General features: G+C 35.9%; 1 protein-coding gene across 1 annotated transcript; it reads right to left on the bottom strand.

The window, feature by feature from the left end:
* Positions 1–1,424: 1,424 nt before the first annotated feature.
* LOC131621633 (uncharacterized) lies at positions 1,425–2,699 on the bottom strand. Its single transcript, XM_058892668.1, has one exon. The coding sequence runs from the start codon at positions 2,697–2,699 to the stop codon at positions 1,425–1,427; it is 1,275 nt and encodes a 424-aa protein (XP_058748651.1).
* Positions 2,700–19,662: the final 16,963 nt, after the last annotated feature.

The raw sequence follows: 19,662 nt of genomic DNA, 5'->3' as shown, positions 1-19,662 counted from the left end.
ATGCCCTACTATATGCCAATACTTCTGGAAAAAGAGAGCCGGCAGACCATCCGGCCCTGGGGCCTTTAACGGGTTCATTTGGGATAATGCATTCTGTACCTCAGCCGCCGTGTAAGTAGCCTCACAAAAACTGATATTCGCCATAGATAAACGACCCTCCACCACTTTACAAACCTCAGCAGCATTGGTAGGGAAAGAGGAAGAGAAAAGTTCAGAGAAATACGAGATCAGTATTCTCTCACAATGGTCATGTCCTCTCCACCAGTGTCCATGCTCGTCTTTAATCTTTCTGATGTTATTAGTCTTCCTCCTCTGACTTGCTTTACCATGAAAGAATTTTGAATTCCTATCTCCATGCTTGAGCCACAAAGCCCTGCTCCGTTGCCTCCACATGATCTCCTCCGAACGAAGTAACTTATCTCTTTGCCTCTCCAAAGCTCTATTGTAATTGATATCCTGCACCCTTTCGGCCCAACAGACCTCCTTCCCAAGAAGCTCTTCAATTCTTCTAAGCTCTTTAGAGATCTCACCAAATCTATAATCCTTGAAGTAGTCATCAAGGCGTTGCATCCCTTCAAATTTGTTACGGCATCTGAGGCTGGGGTCATTCCAAATTTGCTGCACTAACTTCTCACACCTAGGGTCTTTGCTCCAAACTTCCTCGAAACGAAAAAGATGAGGCCTCTTCCTTTGCAGGTTTTGATTACCCGATTCAGCTTCAAGAGAGATGCTGATGGCAGCATGATCCGAATTATACCTGGAGAGATGATGAACTTTGATTGGAGAATATCTATTTAAGAAACTATTGGATGCCATGGCCCTATCAAGGCGGCATTGGATGTTATCCTCTCCTTGCCTTCCATTAGTCCAAGTGAACGGATGACCAACGAAACCCAAGTCCAAAAGCCCGCACAAGTTAACCACATTCCTTCCCCACATAAGCTGACTAGTACTCCTGTTACACCCTCCCTTTTTCTCTTGCTCCCGAAGAATGTCATTTAGGTCCCCAAACACAATCGCATTATCACCCTCCCCCCTTAACAAATCTTGAATCAGCTGCCACGTTTTCCGCTTGTTCAACTCCTCAGGGTGCCCATAAATACTATAGAACTTCCATACTTTACCATCTTCCTCATCAATCCATTGACCTCCAATGTGGTTCAGGGAGTCCGATGCTATACTGAGCTGAATTTTCTCCTTCCACAACAACATCAAACCTCCAGCCCTCTCCTTCCCCGTTCCTTGACACTCCACCACAAAGTAATTCTCAAAACCAGCCTTTATTCTTATAGTTTGAATTTCCACTTCCTTGAGACGAGTCTCCATAACGAACACCAAATCGGGATTTTCAAGACGGATGAGCCTTGACAAGGCTCGAACTGTACGGGGATTCCCTAACCCCCTACAGTTCCAGCTAACTATTTTCATTGTCCTAGGCGGTGTTGGCCATCCAACACCACCTCTGGTGACTTTTGTAATGAGGTCTCCATTGCACTTTGTCCCTTCCTCTTCTTCTCTCCACTTCCACATTCCTCCACTTCTCCCTCCGTTATCATAACATCTACCAGTTGTCTCTTCCCTATCTCCACTTCTAACTTTTCTGTATTGATTGCCTCCCTTTTCCTTGAAGGTTGTCGTCTAGTCCACTTTTTCTTTTTTCTGCCTGAAACCTTGTCCAAACCAGACTTCCCCGTCCCCACATTCGAAATGTCTACCGCTCCAAAAGATTCAGCCACGGCTTCTATTTCCAGCAAACTATCCCGTCCCGTAATTGGGCCAACCGCATCCTTGGGCATAACCTGTTTCCTTCCTTCACCGACACCTTTGAGTTGTTCCACTTCTCCTTCTCCTTCCTTTTCTTTACCTTTTGTTTCACACTTACTCTGTCCTGAGGAGAGGTTGAATAAGCTCCTGCTACACGAACCAGAGGTTGAATCTTTCTTTTTTGAATTTTCCTCCTGCACTCTGGGCAAAGGAGATGCCCTCAGCCACTGGCCGTACAAAAGATCCGTCTCTTCAATTTCATCATAACCCTCGTCACTGAGATCACCGGCAGACTCACAATCCTTTAGCTGATGACCAAGGCGCCCACAAACAAAGCAGAAAGTCGGAAGCCTCTCATATTTGAAATGGACCCGTAGATTCTTCTCTTTAAATCTGACAACCGTTCCCCTCTTCAAGGGCTGCTTGAGATCCAAAGTAACTTTAATCCTCAGAAATCTTCCATTCCTATACGCTTCCTTCATATCCATTTCTTCAAACTTTCCCAAAATTCCCCCCAGTTTTCTCGCCATAGATTCTGACCGAAGCATTAGGGGCAATTCGTAAACTCTCACCCAAAAAACCCCAAAGTGCATGTTTAGCTCAGATGGTTGCTCCTCTCCGGACACTCTCGCGAGCACCAGAATGTTTCTATCGAAGCTCCAAGGACCGTTTCTCAACACCGTCTCCAGATCTCGTTTGGTAGAAAACCTAAAGAGAAAGAGATTCTTATTGAGTTCCTGCGTTTCCACCGGGTTCCTCAGCTTCCAAGCCCCCAGCATCGTACTCAGAAACGCTCTCGAGTTAAAACTGCTGTCAGTCCATAGCCTACCCGCCAGGGTCCGCTGAAAAGTTTCTTCCCCACAAATTTCCTCTCCTTCCACCGTGACTCCTTCTTCTTCTTCCTTTGACAAAGGAATCTCTTTCCATTTTTCCATTTCAGCGCCCGACCGTACCACCACGAAAGCCAGAGGGTCAACTAAAATTCTGGCAAAACAAAGGAAACCAGAATAGCAAGCTTCTACAAGAGAAGAGAGTAGAACAGATCTAGAGAAAACCAGGAAAGAAACCTGGAGAGGCGCCGCTACTCAAAACCCTAGAGATTGAGAGGGGAAAATCACGTTGAGTTATCTAGAGAGAAGGGAGAGCCTCTCTCTCTAAAACACGTGGAATGTCGTTTTTTCCCAAACCAACTCACCTACATCTCTATCATTCAAAATTCATCATATTTTCATTCTTAGGAGCATGATATTTAGAATCTCAAATACATAAACTCTAAACTTTAACGTATTGTCCTTGTAGGATACCTTTGACTTCCTACATGTGTTTATGGAGTTAAAGTCAGATTGGTCCTCCAATATATAGGGCCCATTTGTTTTACTTTTTGTTTGGAAATTTCTTTATCTACCTCTCTATCTTTTTGGTGACCTCCATCGAAATTTCGCAACTGCCCTTTTACTTCGGAAATGCATTTTCGAAGCACAAAAAAAATGTGTTTTCGGAGATGCATATCCGAAAACACTTTTTTTTTTTTCAAATTTTTTCTTATTTCGGAAATGCATTTCCGAAAACACCATTTCGGAAGTGCATTTCCGAAATAATGCGCGTTTTGCAGTTTAAACAAAACAGCCCCTCCCCTCAAATCATTTACCCTAAACCAATTTCGAACTCAACCTCTCTGAGATTTTCTGCAAACCAACTTCCAAGGCTACATCAAAAGCTCCATCTACTTGTTCTACTACATTCAAAAGCATCTCAATCACCTTCAATTTGTAAGTTTCTAAAGCTTTAGATCTATGACTGAAATGCATGTTAGGGTTGTTAGAAATTAGAAAAATGATATAGGGGTAGGTTGTTAGTAGTCTTTAGGGTTGTTTAGAAGCATAAAAACTGGTTTTGAAGTGTTTTGGAGTCTGCCATGAAACATGCAGAAATGGTGTTCGCATGGGTGTTTCGGAAGTTCATTTCCGAAAACACCTCCCTCACCAGTTTTGGAAATGAACTTCCGAAATGTGTCCAGAAGTGTTTTTTTTTGTTTTTTTAATTGTTTCGCATTCTTATGGATTTCAATTGTTTCAGGAATATGGCAGGCAACCCAACACGTATCAGACAGGGGAGAGAGTCACAGACAGCGTCAGCTAGATGTGAGCGTGCGGCGCAGCTTGCATCGATGTGGGGACCGGGTGGAGTACGAGCACCCGTACAGACAGATGAGCCTGGTTCCTCGTCTGGATCGAGGAGTCGACTGGCTTGGGTATCTTCTTTCCGTCAGGAGGAGGTACGGGAGGAGGAGGAGGAGGTGAGATACCAGGAGGCGGAGGAGGAGATACCTGATGCTGATCCTCCACACGGGGAGGAGGAGGAGGACGAGGAGGGCTACCCGGGAGGGCCTAGGGACACGTCTGTGCTGATTTCCTACCACGAGCACGTCGCTCGACGTGTCTGGGAGGGAGAGGTATTTTTTATAATTTATCTGACTTCATTATTTAACCGTTTTTTATTTAGCTTTTTATTCCATATTTTCTTAATGGTTTAATTAACAATGTTTTTTTGATTTTGTTGTAACAGAAAAGGCCGACTTTAAAAATGGTGAACCACGCGCAGAAGATTTTTGGTCTCTTTAAACCAAAGGCACAGTGGTTTAATGATGCGGTGACTGCTTTTGGGTTAGGTGGGTTGTGCATGACCGGATATACCACCATCAGTCACGGCAAGCAGGGGGCTTTTGTGGAGCGCTGGCATAGGGAGACGTCTTCTTTCCATTTATCGTTTGGAGAGATGACGATCACCTTGCACGATGTGCACTGTCTTCTCCACTTGCTGATTAGAGGGATGCTGCTGAATCATTCCCGGATCCAGAGGGTTGATGCGATCGACTGGATGGCGATCTATCTGGGTATGGACCCAGATATGGCTGATTTTGAGTGCCGGACGACAAATGGGCCTCAGATTCTCCACACTGAGCGATTATTATGAGCACCACTTGGTGGCGGCGGCCGAATCCGAGGACGCGGGTAACAACCTATTTATGGAGTATCACCGTGCCTGCGCTCTCCGATGCTGGTTCATGTTTTTGGTAGGCACTGCACTCTTTATGGACAAGAGTGCAAGATACGTCGACGTGACCTACCTCCGCTACTTCATGGACTTGACTATCATTCACCAGTGGAACTGGGGGTCAGCTATTCTGGTATACCTATACCAGAAGATGAATGAGGCCTCCAACTGGAGGACCAGGCAGTTGACCGGATCTGCCACACTCCTGACGGTACGTTTCATTTTAATTGTTTCACATTTATTTATGGTTCGTATTTATTTTTAATACATTATCGTGTTTGTGTTTCAGGGCTGGATCATCTCCTACTTCCCGCATCCACGGCTTCGCCATTGATCCTGCGTATGAGGACTCCATGCCTAGGGCCGCCTGATATGTTCTCCAAAGGGGGAACAATACAGTGGGACCATGTCATGGGTACCTCGACCGCACAGCTCACAATGATATTCGTTGGAGGCCATTCAGTGATTACACTGCTGTTGTCCCCTTTGAGAGCATCGCGTTATATTCTGGCTGGTTGGCATGCGGGACCAACACCATGGTGAGGTATCTTCCTAATCAGTGCATGCGGCAGTTTGGACATGTGTCGATGATATCGAGGTCGCCGTTTGAGGCTGCTCCCGATACAGTTACCCGATTGGAGCTCACTGCCATATTTGCAGACTCGGAGTGTCATGTGGTCCAGGAGGAGTATCGTCGCATGCAGGTCACCCAAGACTGGCATTGTGTAGAGGGGTACGTCACATAGTTCTATCTGTCACATCCTCTGATGACAGCCGACGCTCCTTGCGCTCCTAGGCCAGCATACGAGGAGCTCCTAGAGAACCAGCAGGCCAAGGATGATCATTACATTGATCTCTTGCCGATATGCCAGCGGATAGAGATGCTTGGGCGGGATGCGTTGGAGCGAGGTATCATTGATCAGGGCGGTCCAGAGGCAGTCGCCGTGGTGGAGAGGATGGTCGGTGATGCGAGCCGCGCGACGATATATAGGAGGCAGATGAGATCCCAGGGAGAGAGGGTTAGGCATACACAGTAGGGGTTCCGGATTATTTTTCTTGAATTTTATTGTATTCGGGTTGTATTTCGCACACTATTACTATTTTATTCGGCTTGTATATATTATTCGGTTTGTATTTATTATATTAGTATTTTATGTTGATATGTCGTTTATTTTATTCGGCGTTTTTTGTTTAATTAAAAATATGGGACTGTTAAGAAAAACATAAAAAAAAACACAATTTCTGCATAATTCAGAAGTGCACTTCCGAAATCCCCAAAAATGTGAAAAAGGTGTTTTTGGAAGTGCATCTCCGAAAACACCCCCCCATCTGGAGTTTTTCGAAGTGCATTTCCGAAGTCTGTAAAAATCTAAAAAAAATACTTCGGAGATACATCTCCGAAGCAGAGGCAACTTGGGAATTTCGCTGGGGGTCAATAAAAAATTTTTTTTTTTATAAATGATTTTTATAATATTATATAATTTTGGGTTATAGAATTGTATAAATTTCTTTTATAAAAGTCGTAATAGTTACTCTTAAAATATAATTTTACGTATTTTATCTATTTATAGAAAAAAATGGATATTAAAAATTTAAAAAATCACTTAATTTTGAAGCTATTTCAAATAAATTTTCGTAAAAATTATTTTTGAAATACAACTTTTTGAAAAAATTGTGATTTTGATTAAGTTTGGTCTTTAATAATGTATGTTTATATTATAGAATGTCAAAATTAGTGTTTCATTTTTTAAAAAAAAAAAGAAATATAAAAAACCTGTAATATTTTAAAAAACAGTTTTGAAAAATTTATCTTCAAAAATAAAATAAAAATTTTTATTTTTTAAAGCTGAAACAAACCAGTTTAATCTCCTTAAAGTTATAGACCATGATGAGTCACTACTTAATAATCCATTTTTCATCTCTATTTTCAAAGAACTTTGTGTTTGGTTTCAAAACTGATGGTGATTGAATGTGTTCAATTCAAAGTAATAAGATAACTTATTTTTAAGGTGAATTCTTATTAATCCATCATAAAAAGTTGGGTAGAGTTACCCTTAGTATTAATTACGTTAAAAACAATTAAAAAGTATATTATTTAATAAATAATTAAAAATAATAAAATTAAATAATGCGATATAATTAATTGAAGGTACTCTACCCAACTTTTTGTAATGCATAGAAAAATTGTCCCATAAAAAAGCATGCATGCATCATAAGTAATCAAGAAGACCAAACTATAGCATAAAACTTCTTATTCAAGAAACAAAACAGGTTACATGCTGGATCTATATTTTTGTATCGCCAAATTTACGATTTATGCATGTGAAGTAAAGGATCTAGCTAGCTATAGTGTAGAACACAGCCAGAGACATGTGCAGAACTGACACAAACCGATGAATGTAGTAAAACATTAGCAAAACAATACCACGGAAGTTAAGTTTAGACTATATGTAATTATGTATCAATTAGAATTTCAATTTCAAGGATGGTAGTATATATAATCAATAGAGAAAGCTTTTAAAGGTGTGTCTACATGGACTTTTGGTAAGCATGGAATCAGGGCCGGCCCAAGACATCTTGAGGCCTGAGGCGAAATTTTAAATTAATTTTTTTAAAATAATAAAAATATTTTTATTTTAAATTAATATATTTTAATTTTAGATTTTTTAGGATGTAAAATCATTAAATTATATATATAATTTTTTCAATTGATAATACAATCAACACATCTAAACACGTTTCTTCGCATTTAAAAAAAATTATTATTGCAAAAATGTTAGCAAAAGTTCTTTAAGAAAACTTAAATTTCAAATATTCTTTTAATCTAAAAATGCAAGGCAGAGTTACGACAAAGGGTCCAAAAATGTTTACTATTGAGTTGATGACTAAAATGGATTAAAAAAATATTAATTACAGTTAAATAATAACAAAAATATGGCCTATTAATTTTATGCGGTTAAACCATTATAAACTTATACATGATCTTGAAAAACTTAAAACGACTTTAATTTTTAAATTAATCAATTATAAAACATACACCTTAAATAATTGTTATTATTATAAAATTTTAATATATGTTATTATTTATTTGATTAAAAAATGATTTAAATTTTTATTTTAAAAAATCAATTAATTAACACTATATAAATATTAAAAAGTGAGGCCCTAGGCGGTAGCCTTGGTGGCCTACCCCTAGGGCCGGCCCTGCATGGAATGGAATGCTTGAATTGTCATGGAGCCCAAGAAAGCATAATATATTGATCTGTGTCCGTCCTATTGGATAAATATGATATTCATATTCGTCTCATATCCGTTAGATATATTCTAAACGAGTAATCCGCGAGTTTTAAGATATCCGCATATATTTATAAATATCCATGAATAACACTATTTATTTTTAAATTATGTTTTGAAAAAGTATTTCCAACTTCTAATAAAGACACAAGACGTTATTATCTCATAACATTTATATAAATTTCTCTTAATTTAACAACAAAATTTCATCACATTAATTTCCTTTATTTTCACCAAAGCATAATATCCATACATTTTATTTTTAATAAACAAAAATTATGATATTGTGATTTTGAGTTATGGTGGAAGCGCGGACGACAGATAAGTAGAAAGGATGACACTGGTTGTACGGGAAAAGAGTGGTACTGGTTGGTTGGACGGTAAAATTATTGAAGTGAAGTATGGAGTATAGAAGAAACTTAAATAAGAAATGGATAATATATATATATATATATATATATATATATATATATATATATATATATATATATATATATATATATATATATATATATATATATATTAAACTACTCGCCCCGTTGTCATCCCTACTCCTAAGCCACTTTTCACTTTCTCTGGATTTGGGGGATTTGGAAGGGAGGGAATGTGTTCTATTTTAATTATAAATATATTTACATATTTATCATTATATAAGATAATTATATTTTTTAATTTTAATATAAATTTAACTTATTAAAAAATTAAAAGTTATATTTTGAACAGACTTTATCTTCTTTTTATTTTTCTTGAATTTTTATATCTTCATCTTATTATTATTATTATTATTATATGTGTTTAATTTTTATTTTATTTTATGTTTTTATGTTACTTTTTAATTATTGTAATGTTTTTGTTTTTAAAAATTTTTGTTAGATTTTATCGTATTTGATAATTTTTTTAAAAATTATATATTATAATCATTATGTTTTTATAAAATCTTTCATGATGTTCTCTGATTGAATACTTATATTTAGTCAATGAATTGATATTTGAATTATAAATTGTTAATATCGTGAATTTTGTGGTGAAGTTACAAGGATAAAAAAGTAAATTAGTTATAAAATACCTCCATGAACAAACATATTTGTAGATAAAATTCCTTCTCTCCCCTCCCCCTTCATATTTTGAACGAAATTTATATGTAATTTAAATCCCTCACTTCCCTTCCCCTCACCTCTCATCCCCTTAATAAAAATCTCTCTCCTCCCTTCCTTGAATTGAACCAAACGGACCCTAAATATCAACCTCATTACATTTATTTCTATTATATCATTAATAATTTGTTCAAAATTAAGAGTCTCTTGATGCTCTCAACGATGTGTAAGTTTATGACAAATTTCTGCAACTAAGTCTCGTTGTTTGATATGCCTCATAGCAAGCCTTAAATTTGGATGACATGGTAGAGGGAGCCCACTAAAGTCTCTTTTACAAAATTTCAGGAGATAACTTCTCCAACCAAAAGAAAAATGTAACTAGATGTGGAACGTCTGCTATTCGGATATCATGCAAAATCAAAGTCAGAACCCAATAATCGCCAAGTTATCTTACTTTCAATAAGTGGGCACAAAGCCTGTGTTTTATGAGGATGATGATCAGGCGGAGGATGAGGATTACAATCATGATATAAGCGAGGGCAATGATGATTTGGATAAGAGCAATCTTCAAGGGGATGATGATCCAAGCCAGATTCATATCATTGAGGGGAGATTTTGGATTTGGCCGAAGGAAGCTCATAAGTTTCTTATTTATAAACTTTTATTTAAGTATACATCTCTACCTTTAATAAATTTATAATTAATGCTAATTAAATTATTGTTGTTTAGATTCGGGCCGAGCCGGACTGCTGCCAAATTTTTATAAATTATATAATTCAGCAGAATTATAAAAAAAATGATAAAAAGTTTTAGAGATATTAAGAGCAAGGATAGAGAACATTGGTTTATGAAATTTCAGGTATACTTAATTCATTTTTTAATTTTTTTTTATTTTAATGACTTTTTCATTATAGTTATCTAACTATTTATTTTGATGTCATACAACATTGCAGGAAAAAGTGTATGGGATCCACTGAAAGAGAAGCAGATTAAAAAAATTAGGCAAAATAGCCTTTTTCGTCCCTTAACTTTCACTCAGGGTCCATTTTGGTCCCTCAATTTTTAAAAAGTTCAAATAACTCCTTTATCTTTTAAAATGGTCTCATGTTTATCCTTCCGTTTGGTTCCTTTAATTGTCTTATGTTTTTATTATCTATGTGGCCTTTAAGAATGCTGATGTGGATAATACAATATTATATGTTTCTATTCTTCAAGTCTCATTTCCACAAAGTCTCATTTCAACAAAGTCTCATTTCCACACTTAGCATCCACTAAAGACGAAAAGGTTCAAGAAGCTCTGGGAACAAGACCATCTGTAGATTGCAATCGGAAGAAAGAGCGAGGATTGACACCACTGAATCACCACAGGTTTGTCATTTATAACCCTAAATGGTTGTGATTCCTACTACTGTTGCGCTCTTTGTTGGGTACTTTTTAGGGTTCGTTCGTATTTAGGGTACGTTCGTAAATCAGGGATTGTTATTTTAGGGTTTGTTTGTTCTGATTTAGGCTTTTTAAAACATGATTTTTATTTAGGGTTTGCTTTGCTTCAGGTGTAATGGACGAGTTTCTGAATTTAACCATTCACCATAGTGGTGGATTCGTCGATATTAATAATGGTCAGTATGAAGGAGGAGACATTACAAAGTTGAGAATAGATGCAAACACGTGGGGTTATTTTGAATTTGTTGGTGTTCTTAAGGAAATAGGTTATAGAGAGTTTGAGAGAATTTGGTACAGAGATCCTACTGAAGGCATGCTTGAATTAGTTAATGACAAATGAGCCTTAGATGTAGCTGATCTTTACAGGGTGCATTTAAGGGTTGACTTATATATTCAACACACAGTAGCTGAGCTAAAATTTTGTGATATGCCTATAGAAGCAGAAGAAATGAATGTTGTGAGGGATGAACAAAATATTGTGAGGGATAAGGATGATATTGCACATGATGAAGAAGAGTTAATTTCAAAAATTTAAGAGGAAGTGGTTGTTGGTCAGGAGGAAGCTAATGTTGTGAGGGATGAAGAGAATGTTGTGAGGGAATAGGGCAATGTTGTGAGGGATGAAGAGAATGTTGTGAGGGAAGAGGGCACTGTTGTGAGGGATGAAGAGAATATTGTGAGGGATGAGGGCAGTGTTATGAGGGATGAAGAGAATATTGTGAGGGAAGAGGGCAATGTTATGAGGGATGAAGAGAATGATAGTGGAGATGATAATGCTAATGAAAATTATGAGAGTGCTATGGAAGTGGGATTTGATGATTCATCTGATGGTTTTGATGATTTAGAGGAAAAAGATTTGGATGATTTTCTTGAAGATCTAGAGGGGGAACAAAGCAAACAACAATTGGATAATGATGGTTTGGAAGAGGAAATAGGAAATGAAAGTGAGGAACTTGAAAGTGGTTGTGATAGTGAAGAAGGTGATGTTAGAAAGAAGAATTACCTAATGTTCAATGTGAAGAAGGACATGGCAGATTACAAATGGGAAGTTGGAGTGTACTTTAGGTCAAAGGATGACTTCAAGGAAGCTATAACATCATATGTTGTCCATAGTGGTAGAAATATGAGGTTCACAAAGAATGATAAAGTGAGGGTGGGGGTTAAATGCAAGGATGGGTGTCAATGGGAAGCCTATTGTGCTAAATTGCCAAATGAAGAAACATGGCAATTAAGGAAATTGGTTGACAAGCATGAGTGCAGTAGAGAGTATAATGTGAAAATATTGACCACTAAATGGCTGAGCAAGAGAATTCAAAACTCTCTGAAAAATAACCCAAGGATGAAGATTAAGGACATAAAGGCAAAGGCTCAAAAGAAGTGGAATGTGGGTATTAACAAGACCAAGGCTATAAGGGAAATATTTAAAGCTAGAGACATGGTTGATGGATCTTTGCAGAAGTTAATAATGACCAAAGACCATATTTCAAAAGGTTGTATGTTTGCTTTGCAGCATCTAAGGAAAGCTTCAAGTTATCTAGACACATCATAGGTCTAGATGGCTGTTTCTTTAAAGGGGAAGTGTGGTGGGCAGATTCTGGCTGCAATAGGGAGAGATCCAAATGACAAGATGCTCCCAGTTGCATTTGCAGTTGTAGAAGGAGAGAACAGAGATAGCTGGACCTGGTTTTTGCAGTTGTTGATTGATGACCTAGGTGGTCAAGAAGAGTGTTTGACATACACATTCATCTTAGACCAACAAAAGGTTATGGTTTATATTGTTTTTTCAGAATTATGTCTTTAGTCCAGAATTATATTGTTTGGTTATGAATTATATTGTTATGTGAAATTTCAGGGTCTACTACCTGCAATGGATGAACTTTTTCCAGGTGTTGAACAAAGATTCTGTGTGAGGCACCTTTATAATAACTTTAGGAAGAAGTACCCTGGTAAAATGTTGAAAGATGCTATCTGGAAGGCTGCAAGGTCAACATATGTACAAGATTGGGAGAGAGAAATGAGGTCTATGAGACTTATTAGTGATGAGGCATATTTACATATGATGAAGACATCTCAAAGATTCTGGAGTAAATCACACTTTAAGGTAATATGAACCTGTAACTTGCTCTAACTTGAAATCTGAACCTGGCTGTTTGGCTTAATAATGTTGTACTATGTTGTGATCAGGTAACTAACAAATGTGATACTCTACTCAACAACATGTATGAGACATTCAATAGTGTGATTCTTGAGTCAAGGTCCAAGCCTTTAGTAACAATGCTGGAAGAGATCAGGACCTATTTTATGGAGAGATGAGCTAGGAATAGGATGAGGTTTGAGAATTTGTCTGATGATGCAGTGCTGCCAAACATCAGAAAACAAGTGGAAAAAACAAGCACCTACACCAACACGTGGATGGTAAGGTATAAATATGCTTGCCTAATTCTTGTATTTCATTATGCATGGGCTGTAATGTGATAATTGGTTATTCTATTATGTAGGATGTCTGATGAACATATTTTTGAAGTTAAGCATGTGCAAGATCCAGCTGACATGTTCACTGTGAACTTGAAAGACCACATATGTTCATGTAGGAAGTGGGAGTTGTCTGGTTTGCCATGTGTTCATGTATTGTCATGTATGAAGAGTAGGAACTTTAAATTTGAAGATTTCATTCCAGGGTACTATAGGAAGAGTAGGTACATTGCAGTCTACAAACCAATTATATATCCTGTGAATTGTTTAAACTGATGGGCAAGGACACAATACCCAGATGTGCATCCTCCAAAGTACAGAAAGATGCCTGGTAGACCAAAGAAGAAGAGGAATATTTAACAAGGAGAGCTTGATGGGACTGACAGAAAAATTAGGTTGACATGTCTAATTGTGAATTGCAGTAGATGCAAGAAGTCAGGGCACAAAAAAGCTACATGTAAGGTGACAGGGCCTGCACAACCAACTACTCAACAAACATCACAACAGACTCCTCAAGGGCATGCACAACCAAGTACTCAACAAACATCACAACTGACTACTCAAGTTACTTTACAGCTAGCTACTCAACAAACATCACAAAAACCTACTCAATCTACTTCACATGTTGCACAACAAAGTCAACCCGTTTATCAGACATCCAGAACAAGACAAAGTCCTGCAAATAAGGCAACAACAAGCAAGGAAAAAAAAGCTGGGTGTGAGAAGGCCACACACTCCTTGGGTACCACCAGGACCAACCAAAAGATTAAGTGCATCAAGAATTGGGCCAACAACTAGGAGGACAACACCAACAAAGAGAACCACATCCAAGAAGAATGTCTAGATTATGTTTTGGATATTTAGCACTTTAGATTTTGTTTTGGTTATTTAGCACTTTTGGAACCACTTTTGGGTTTATGTAACTTGTCTGCTTTGAACATGATGTTTATGAACATGTGTATTTGAACATGTCTTTTTGAACATGTATCTTTTGAACATGTAATCTTCAAGTCTTAAGTAATCTTGGAACCCAAACTGGTTTAATGCATAACTGTTTTGAACATGTATCTTCAAGTCTTAAGTAGTCTTATGTAATCTTTTGAACATGTATCTTTTGAACATCTAAATTGGATGCATTAAAATGGATGCATTATAACCCAACAAAATCTATTGATTCCATTTGTTCAAAATTATAAGACTTAATTGGTACATAATTATACACAACAAACTGCAAACAATTTGTTCATAAAACTGGTACATAACTGGTACATATAACCAGACAAACTGATACTCTTTCACTAACACATAACCTAAATCGTAAAAAAACAGGTAACAAACAAAATTATGACAATCATCAAGCTACACCATTTTCCAAAATTCATCATCTTCTTCAATTGACTCCGTATCTAATCAGTCTCTTTCCTTATTCCTTCAGTTGAGAATCTCATTTTGACAACCTCCTCTTGTATGTGTTCAATATTCTTTCCAAGCTTTTCCAACCTAACCATCATGATTTGCCCATTGTTATCTTCAGATTATTCGAAGTACCACTCGAAAAACCTACACCCATGATGCACAGGTCCCTACATGTCACACACATTCATGTTCAATTTCATAAATCTAAAAAAACCAACACTCTGTGAACAAATAACGTACCTTAAAATGAGGACACCCCCAAAATTGTCTTCCAAAACTCTTAGCCGTCTTTGCCCTTCGTAGAATGGCCTTATCTCCACAATAGCAAACTGGTTTCCATGGCAGATTCGACGTCGTACAAAGCTGGGAGATCAAACTTTCATGGCTTTCTTGTAACATAGATGAAGAAGAAGTGGACGATTTCATTGCTCTAGATTTCTGGAAAACCCTAGCAGCCCCTAATTTCTTCTCATGATGGTTGTTACTCTAGAAACCCTAGCCTCCAATTTGTTCAAACTTGGTTAACGTTATTTTCTATAAAATTCCTTTTAATGAAGGAGAAGAAGCTCTACGTCATATGCCACGCTAGCAACTCCAAACGGCCGTTTCCATAAAATAGACAGTAAGGACTTACGTTAGACCATTTTAAAAGATAAAGGAGTTATTTGAATTTTTTAAAAATTGAGGGACCAAAATGGACCCCGAGTGAAAGTTAAGGAACGAAAAGGGGTATTTTGCCAATAAATTATTATGGCAGAACTGCAAGACGACTTTCTGATATGCTACGGCGTGCAAAGAAATCTTTCAGGAACTTCTTAAATATTAGGAGACTGATGAGTTTCTGACTAAATCTGAAAAAATGCAAAGAAGATGAGGGCGTCTGAAAAAGGGGATTGCCTTAATGCTGTTGGAAGTATAAGCATTGCTGAGCATCTTCGACGCTTGGTAATAATTATTACCACTTTTTAAAGTTATAATTTGATTTATAATATATATTATTAATTATAGTTAATTTTATTATTTAGACTAAAGAATTGAATAGACCGCCACTGATGACCGAGCTGGTTATAAAGACTCGGACAAAGAAAACAGGGGGTTTCGTTGACGATCGTACACAAAAACTTTGGTAAGTTATTTAATTTAATTTACGTTGTTCATATATTTTTTTAATTTATTGGCAACTTTTGTGGTGTGACTTTCACGTGGCATGTGAGATGTTGTGGCATGAAAATCATATGGCCACTTTAGTTGTGGTGTGAAAATCATGTGGCTATTTTTCATATATTATTTAAGTAAATTTAATTTAAATTATATTTAACTTAATTTTTGTATTGTATGTGTAGGATGATTAGCAGACATTGCTTGTACGATTTCTGAATATTAATCCTCAGTATACTTCGAGATCGGGAGAGCCGCTTCATCCATATGTGGATTTTTATATTTGGAGTGAAGTCATTGGTTGAAAGGGGTCTAACAAGTGTTTTTTTGGTGGTGGAAATTTGGCAGACGCCTTCAGAAGTGATGACAGAACTCTATATCAAAGAGTTATTGACGGGTAAGGAGATTTACGTCCATTAAATTTGACACTAGAACAACGAGAAACCGTAAGACAATTGGTGGTAAATGAGGCGAAACGCGAGGCAGCGGAACATCAGGCGACTTTGAAGGCCCAAATGGAGGCAATGTAGAGTGAGCATCAGCGGCAAATGGAGGTCATGGCGAATAGGCAATTTGATATGGATGCGCAAAAACGACAATTTATGCAATCGTTTGGTGGAAACCAAAACGTGGGTAGTTATGCGTCGACAGATCAGGAGAACGAAAAATGATGATAACATCCTGACCCAGACTGATCATTAATTTAATTTAATTTAATTTAATTTTGTTGTTACTTTTGATTTTGAATTTTTGTGAGATATTAATTAATTTATAATTACATTATATTTAGTGATATTTGATTTATAATTTTAGTTTATTAATTTATATATATTTTAGTTTATTAATTTATATATTTTACTATATTTAGTTTATTAATTTAATTTATATAATTTAGTTTTATAATAAAAAAATTAGTTTCAAAATTTAAAAAAATAATAATAATTAGTGACGTGATTTACATGTCACGTCGCAACTCACAATAAGATCAAATATTAAAATTCTAATAAGTGCTATTTTGTGACGTGATTTTCACGTCACTAGGTAGTGACATGAAAATAATGTCGCAATTAAAATTGCTTTTTCTGCACATCAACTACTATGCCCTGCTACGCCTGCTCTAACTAATAGTGTATGAGTATCTGTGCAAGCTTTTAAGACGTCATATTCATGTCACTAATTAGTGAAGTGAATTTCACGTCACTAGTTAGTTGTCACCCGCTCTCCCGCGGCGTAATTAATCTCGTCGCAAATTGTAGTTTGTGAAATGTTTTTGCTTGTTGTGGCGTGAATTTCACGTCATTATTTACCTTTTTTTTAATAAAAATATATTAGGAAGCATTTATTATATAAATTTATCATCAATTAGATTTACATTATTCTGAGGTGCGTCATCGTAAAATTTACTTATATTTAACTAATTAATTTATTTTTAAATAAAAATCAATTAATTTTTTAACTAAAAACTATTTTATATATATATATATATATATATATATATATATATATATATATATATATATATATATATGTGTGTGTGTGTGTGTGTCTATATATATATATATATATATATATATATATATATATATATTGTTATGAAATTAACTAAAACAATATAGAGATGAAAGAGAGATGAATGAGAGAAAAGTAATATTGTATTATCATCTTCTTTCAAGTTACCTTAACATTGCAACATGATCCATATTTATAGTACATGACCAATAAAAACCATTAACTCAAGGAATACACAAAAGTTAGGAACTTAATTTATAGGAGTTAAGGAATATAGAAAGATTGGGGAAAATGAACATCCACATCTATTTACTATTATTCATAACACTCCCCCTTGGATGTTCATTGAGGATATGCCTCGTTAAAACCTTACTAGAGAAAACTCAGTGGGAAAGATTCTAGTGAAGGAAAAAGAGTACAATATCCTTTGAATGTGAACTGCCTCGTTAAAAACCTTACAAGGAAAACCCAGTGGGACAAAACCATGGTGAAGGGAAAAAGAGTGCAAAACATATGTATTTCTCCCCCTCATGCAAACATTTATATGTGTGACGATATTTTTTGTAGTCGTTGCTTAAAATGTCTTCTTCGAAGTGACTTCATGTAGTGCTAATAGTTATGCAGGATTTTATGAAGTTGTTGCCATGAGTTGTTTCATAGATCTCCGTGAAATGGTTGTACGATCACATGTAAACAAATAACCTATTTCTGATATACTATTGTGAGAATCTGACAAGTAACTAGCATCTCTAAGATAACGAAGTATATGTTTGACTCCATTCAAATGTCTTCATGTAGGCGAATAATTGTATCTTGGTAATAGATTGACCACAAACGATATACTGAGACGTGTATAATTAGCAAGGTACATTAGTGCTCCAATTGCACTAAGATATGGTACTTCAGGACCAAACAATTTTTGTAATCATTTTCTTGAGGTCTGAAAGGATCTTTCTCTACATCTAATGATATAACAATCATTAGAGTAGATAATGGATGATATTTGTCCATATAGAAGTATTTCAACACTTTTTTTATATAACCTTCACGATGTACAAATATTCCATTGTCCAAATTCTCAATTTGTAAGCCTAGACATAATTTTTGTTTTTCCTAGGTCCTTCATCTCAAACTCTTTCTTTAAGGAATTTATAGCTTTTGGAAGCTCTTCAGGAGTTCCAATAATATGTATGTCATTTACATAGATAACTAGTATTCCAAATTCTTCTCCACATCATTTTATGAAAATACAAGTACAAATTGATTTATTTGTATATTCATCATTTAGTAAATATTCACTGAGGCGATTATACCACATGCATCCAGATTCTTCCAGCTCATACAGAGACTTGTTCAATTTGATGTAGTAGTTTTCTCGAGATCCATAATTAAGTGCCTCTGGTATATTGAACCCTTCATGGAGTTTCATGTAAATGTCACTATTAAGTGAACCATATGAATAAGATGTCATTACAACCATCATGTTCAAATTAAGCCTTTCATGTGTTACAAGGCTAATTAATTATCAAAAATCGATTGAATCCACTACAGGTGAATATGTTTTTATCAAAATCAATCTTAGGTCTTTGTGAAAATCATTAAGCAATAAATCAAACTTTATATCATTCTTATTTTTCTTTTTCACAAAATCCCATTTATATCACATTAGTTTCACACCTTGAGGTGTTCGGACTACAGGTCCAAAAGTGAGTTACTTGTAAAGTAAGTTTAATTCTTCAATTGAATTTATTTATTTTGGCCAATTCTTACTTAGTCTATAATCTTTAATAGACTTTGACTCATGATCCTCTTTATCTTTGATCACTTTTAGCGTTATATTGTATACAACGACATTGTCAATATTGACTTTATTTGGTTATCTCAATTTCGGTTCCATTCCATTTCATCCATGACATAATTTATCGAGATCTCTTTATTTCGTATTTCAAGTACTTGATTTTTTCTTCTGGAACTGAAAATTAAATTAGGTCAAAGTGCTCTTAGCATTTTCATATCCTCACTTGGGTCATCTTTAGTTTCTTTTCTTAGTAGAGGACTTTTAACATTGGAACCGACTTTCATACCACGCTTCAGGCGCAGCAACAACTCATTTTCAATATTATATTATTCAATAGGAGAACCAACTTTGAGTGGAGTATTACCAGCTGATAATTTATTTCATAAACTTTGCAAATGAATAATATTTTGAATTTTTGGTTCATATTAATTTGTACGAGGATCAAAACAATAATTTATTTTAACTTGTTCATTTGAACTTCTTGTTCATGATTTCAGCTGTTCATTTCCCTCCCCCTAATATTGGGAAAATTAATTTATAGTGATAATCAGCCTACTGGGCTGCAATCAAGTATTTGATTATTTTCTCAAATTATATCCTCAAAATTGAGAGTCATATTAATTATATTTTTCCAATATTTTATCATGACTCATCTTAATG

The sequence above is a fragment of the Vicia villosa genome, unplaced genomic scaffold (genome assembly GCF_029867415.1).
Source record: "Vicia villosa cultivar HV-30 ecotype Madison, WI unplaced genomic scaffold, Vvil1.0 ctg.000010F_1_1, whole genome shotgun sequence".
NCBI lineage: Eukaryota > Viridiplantae > Streptophyta > Magnoliopsida > Fabales > Fabaceae > Vicia > Vicia villosa.
This window is presented reverse-complemented; position numbering and strand designations above follow the sequence as displayed.

What these genes read in the sequence shown, in the direction of transcription:
- LOC131621633 (XM_058892668.1), bottom strand. Translation starts at nt 2,699, where the DNA reads ATGGAAAAATGGAAAGAGATTCCTTTGTCAAAGGAAGAAGAAGAAGGA.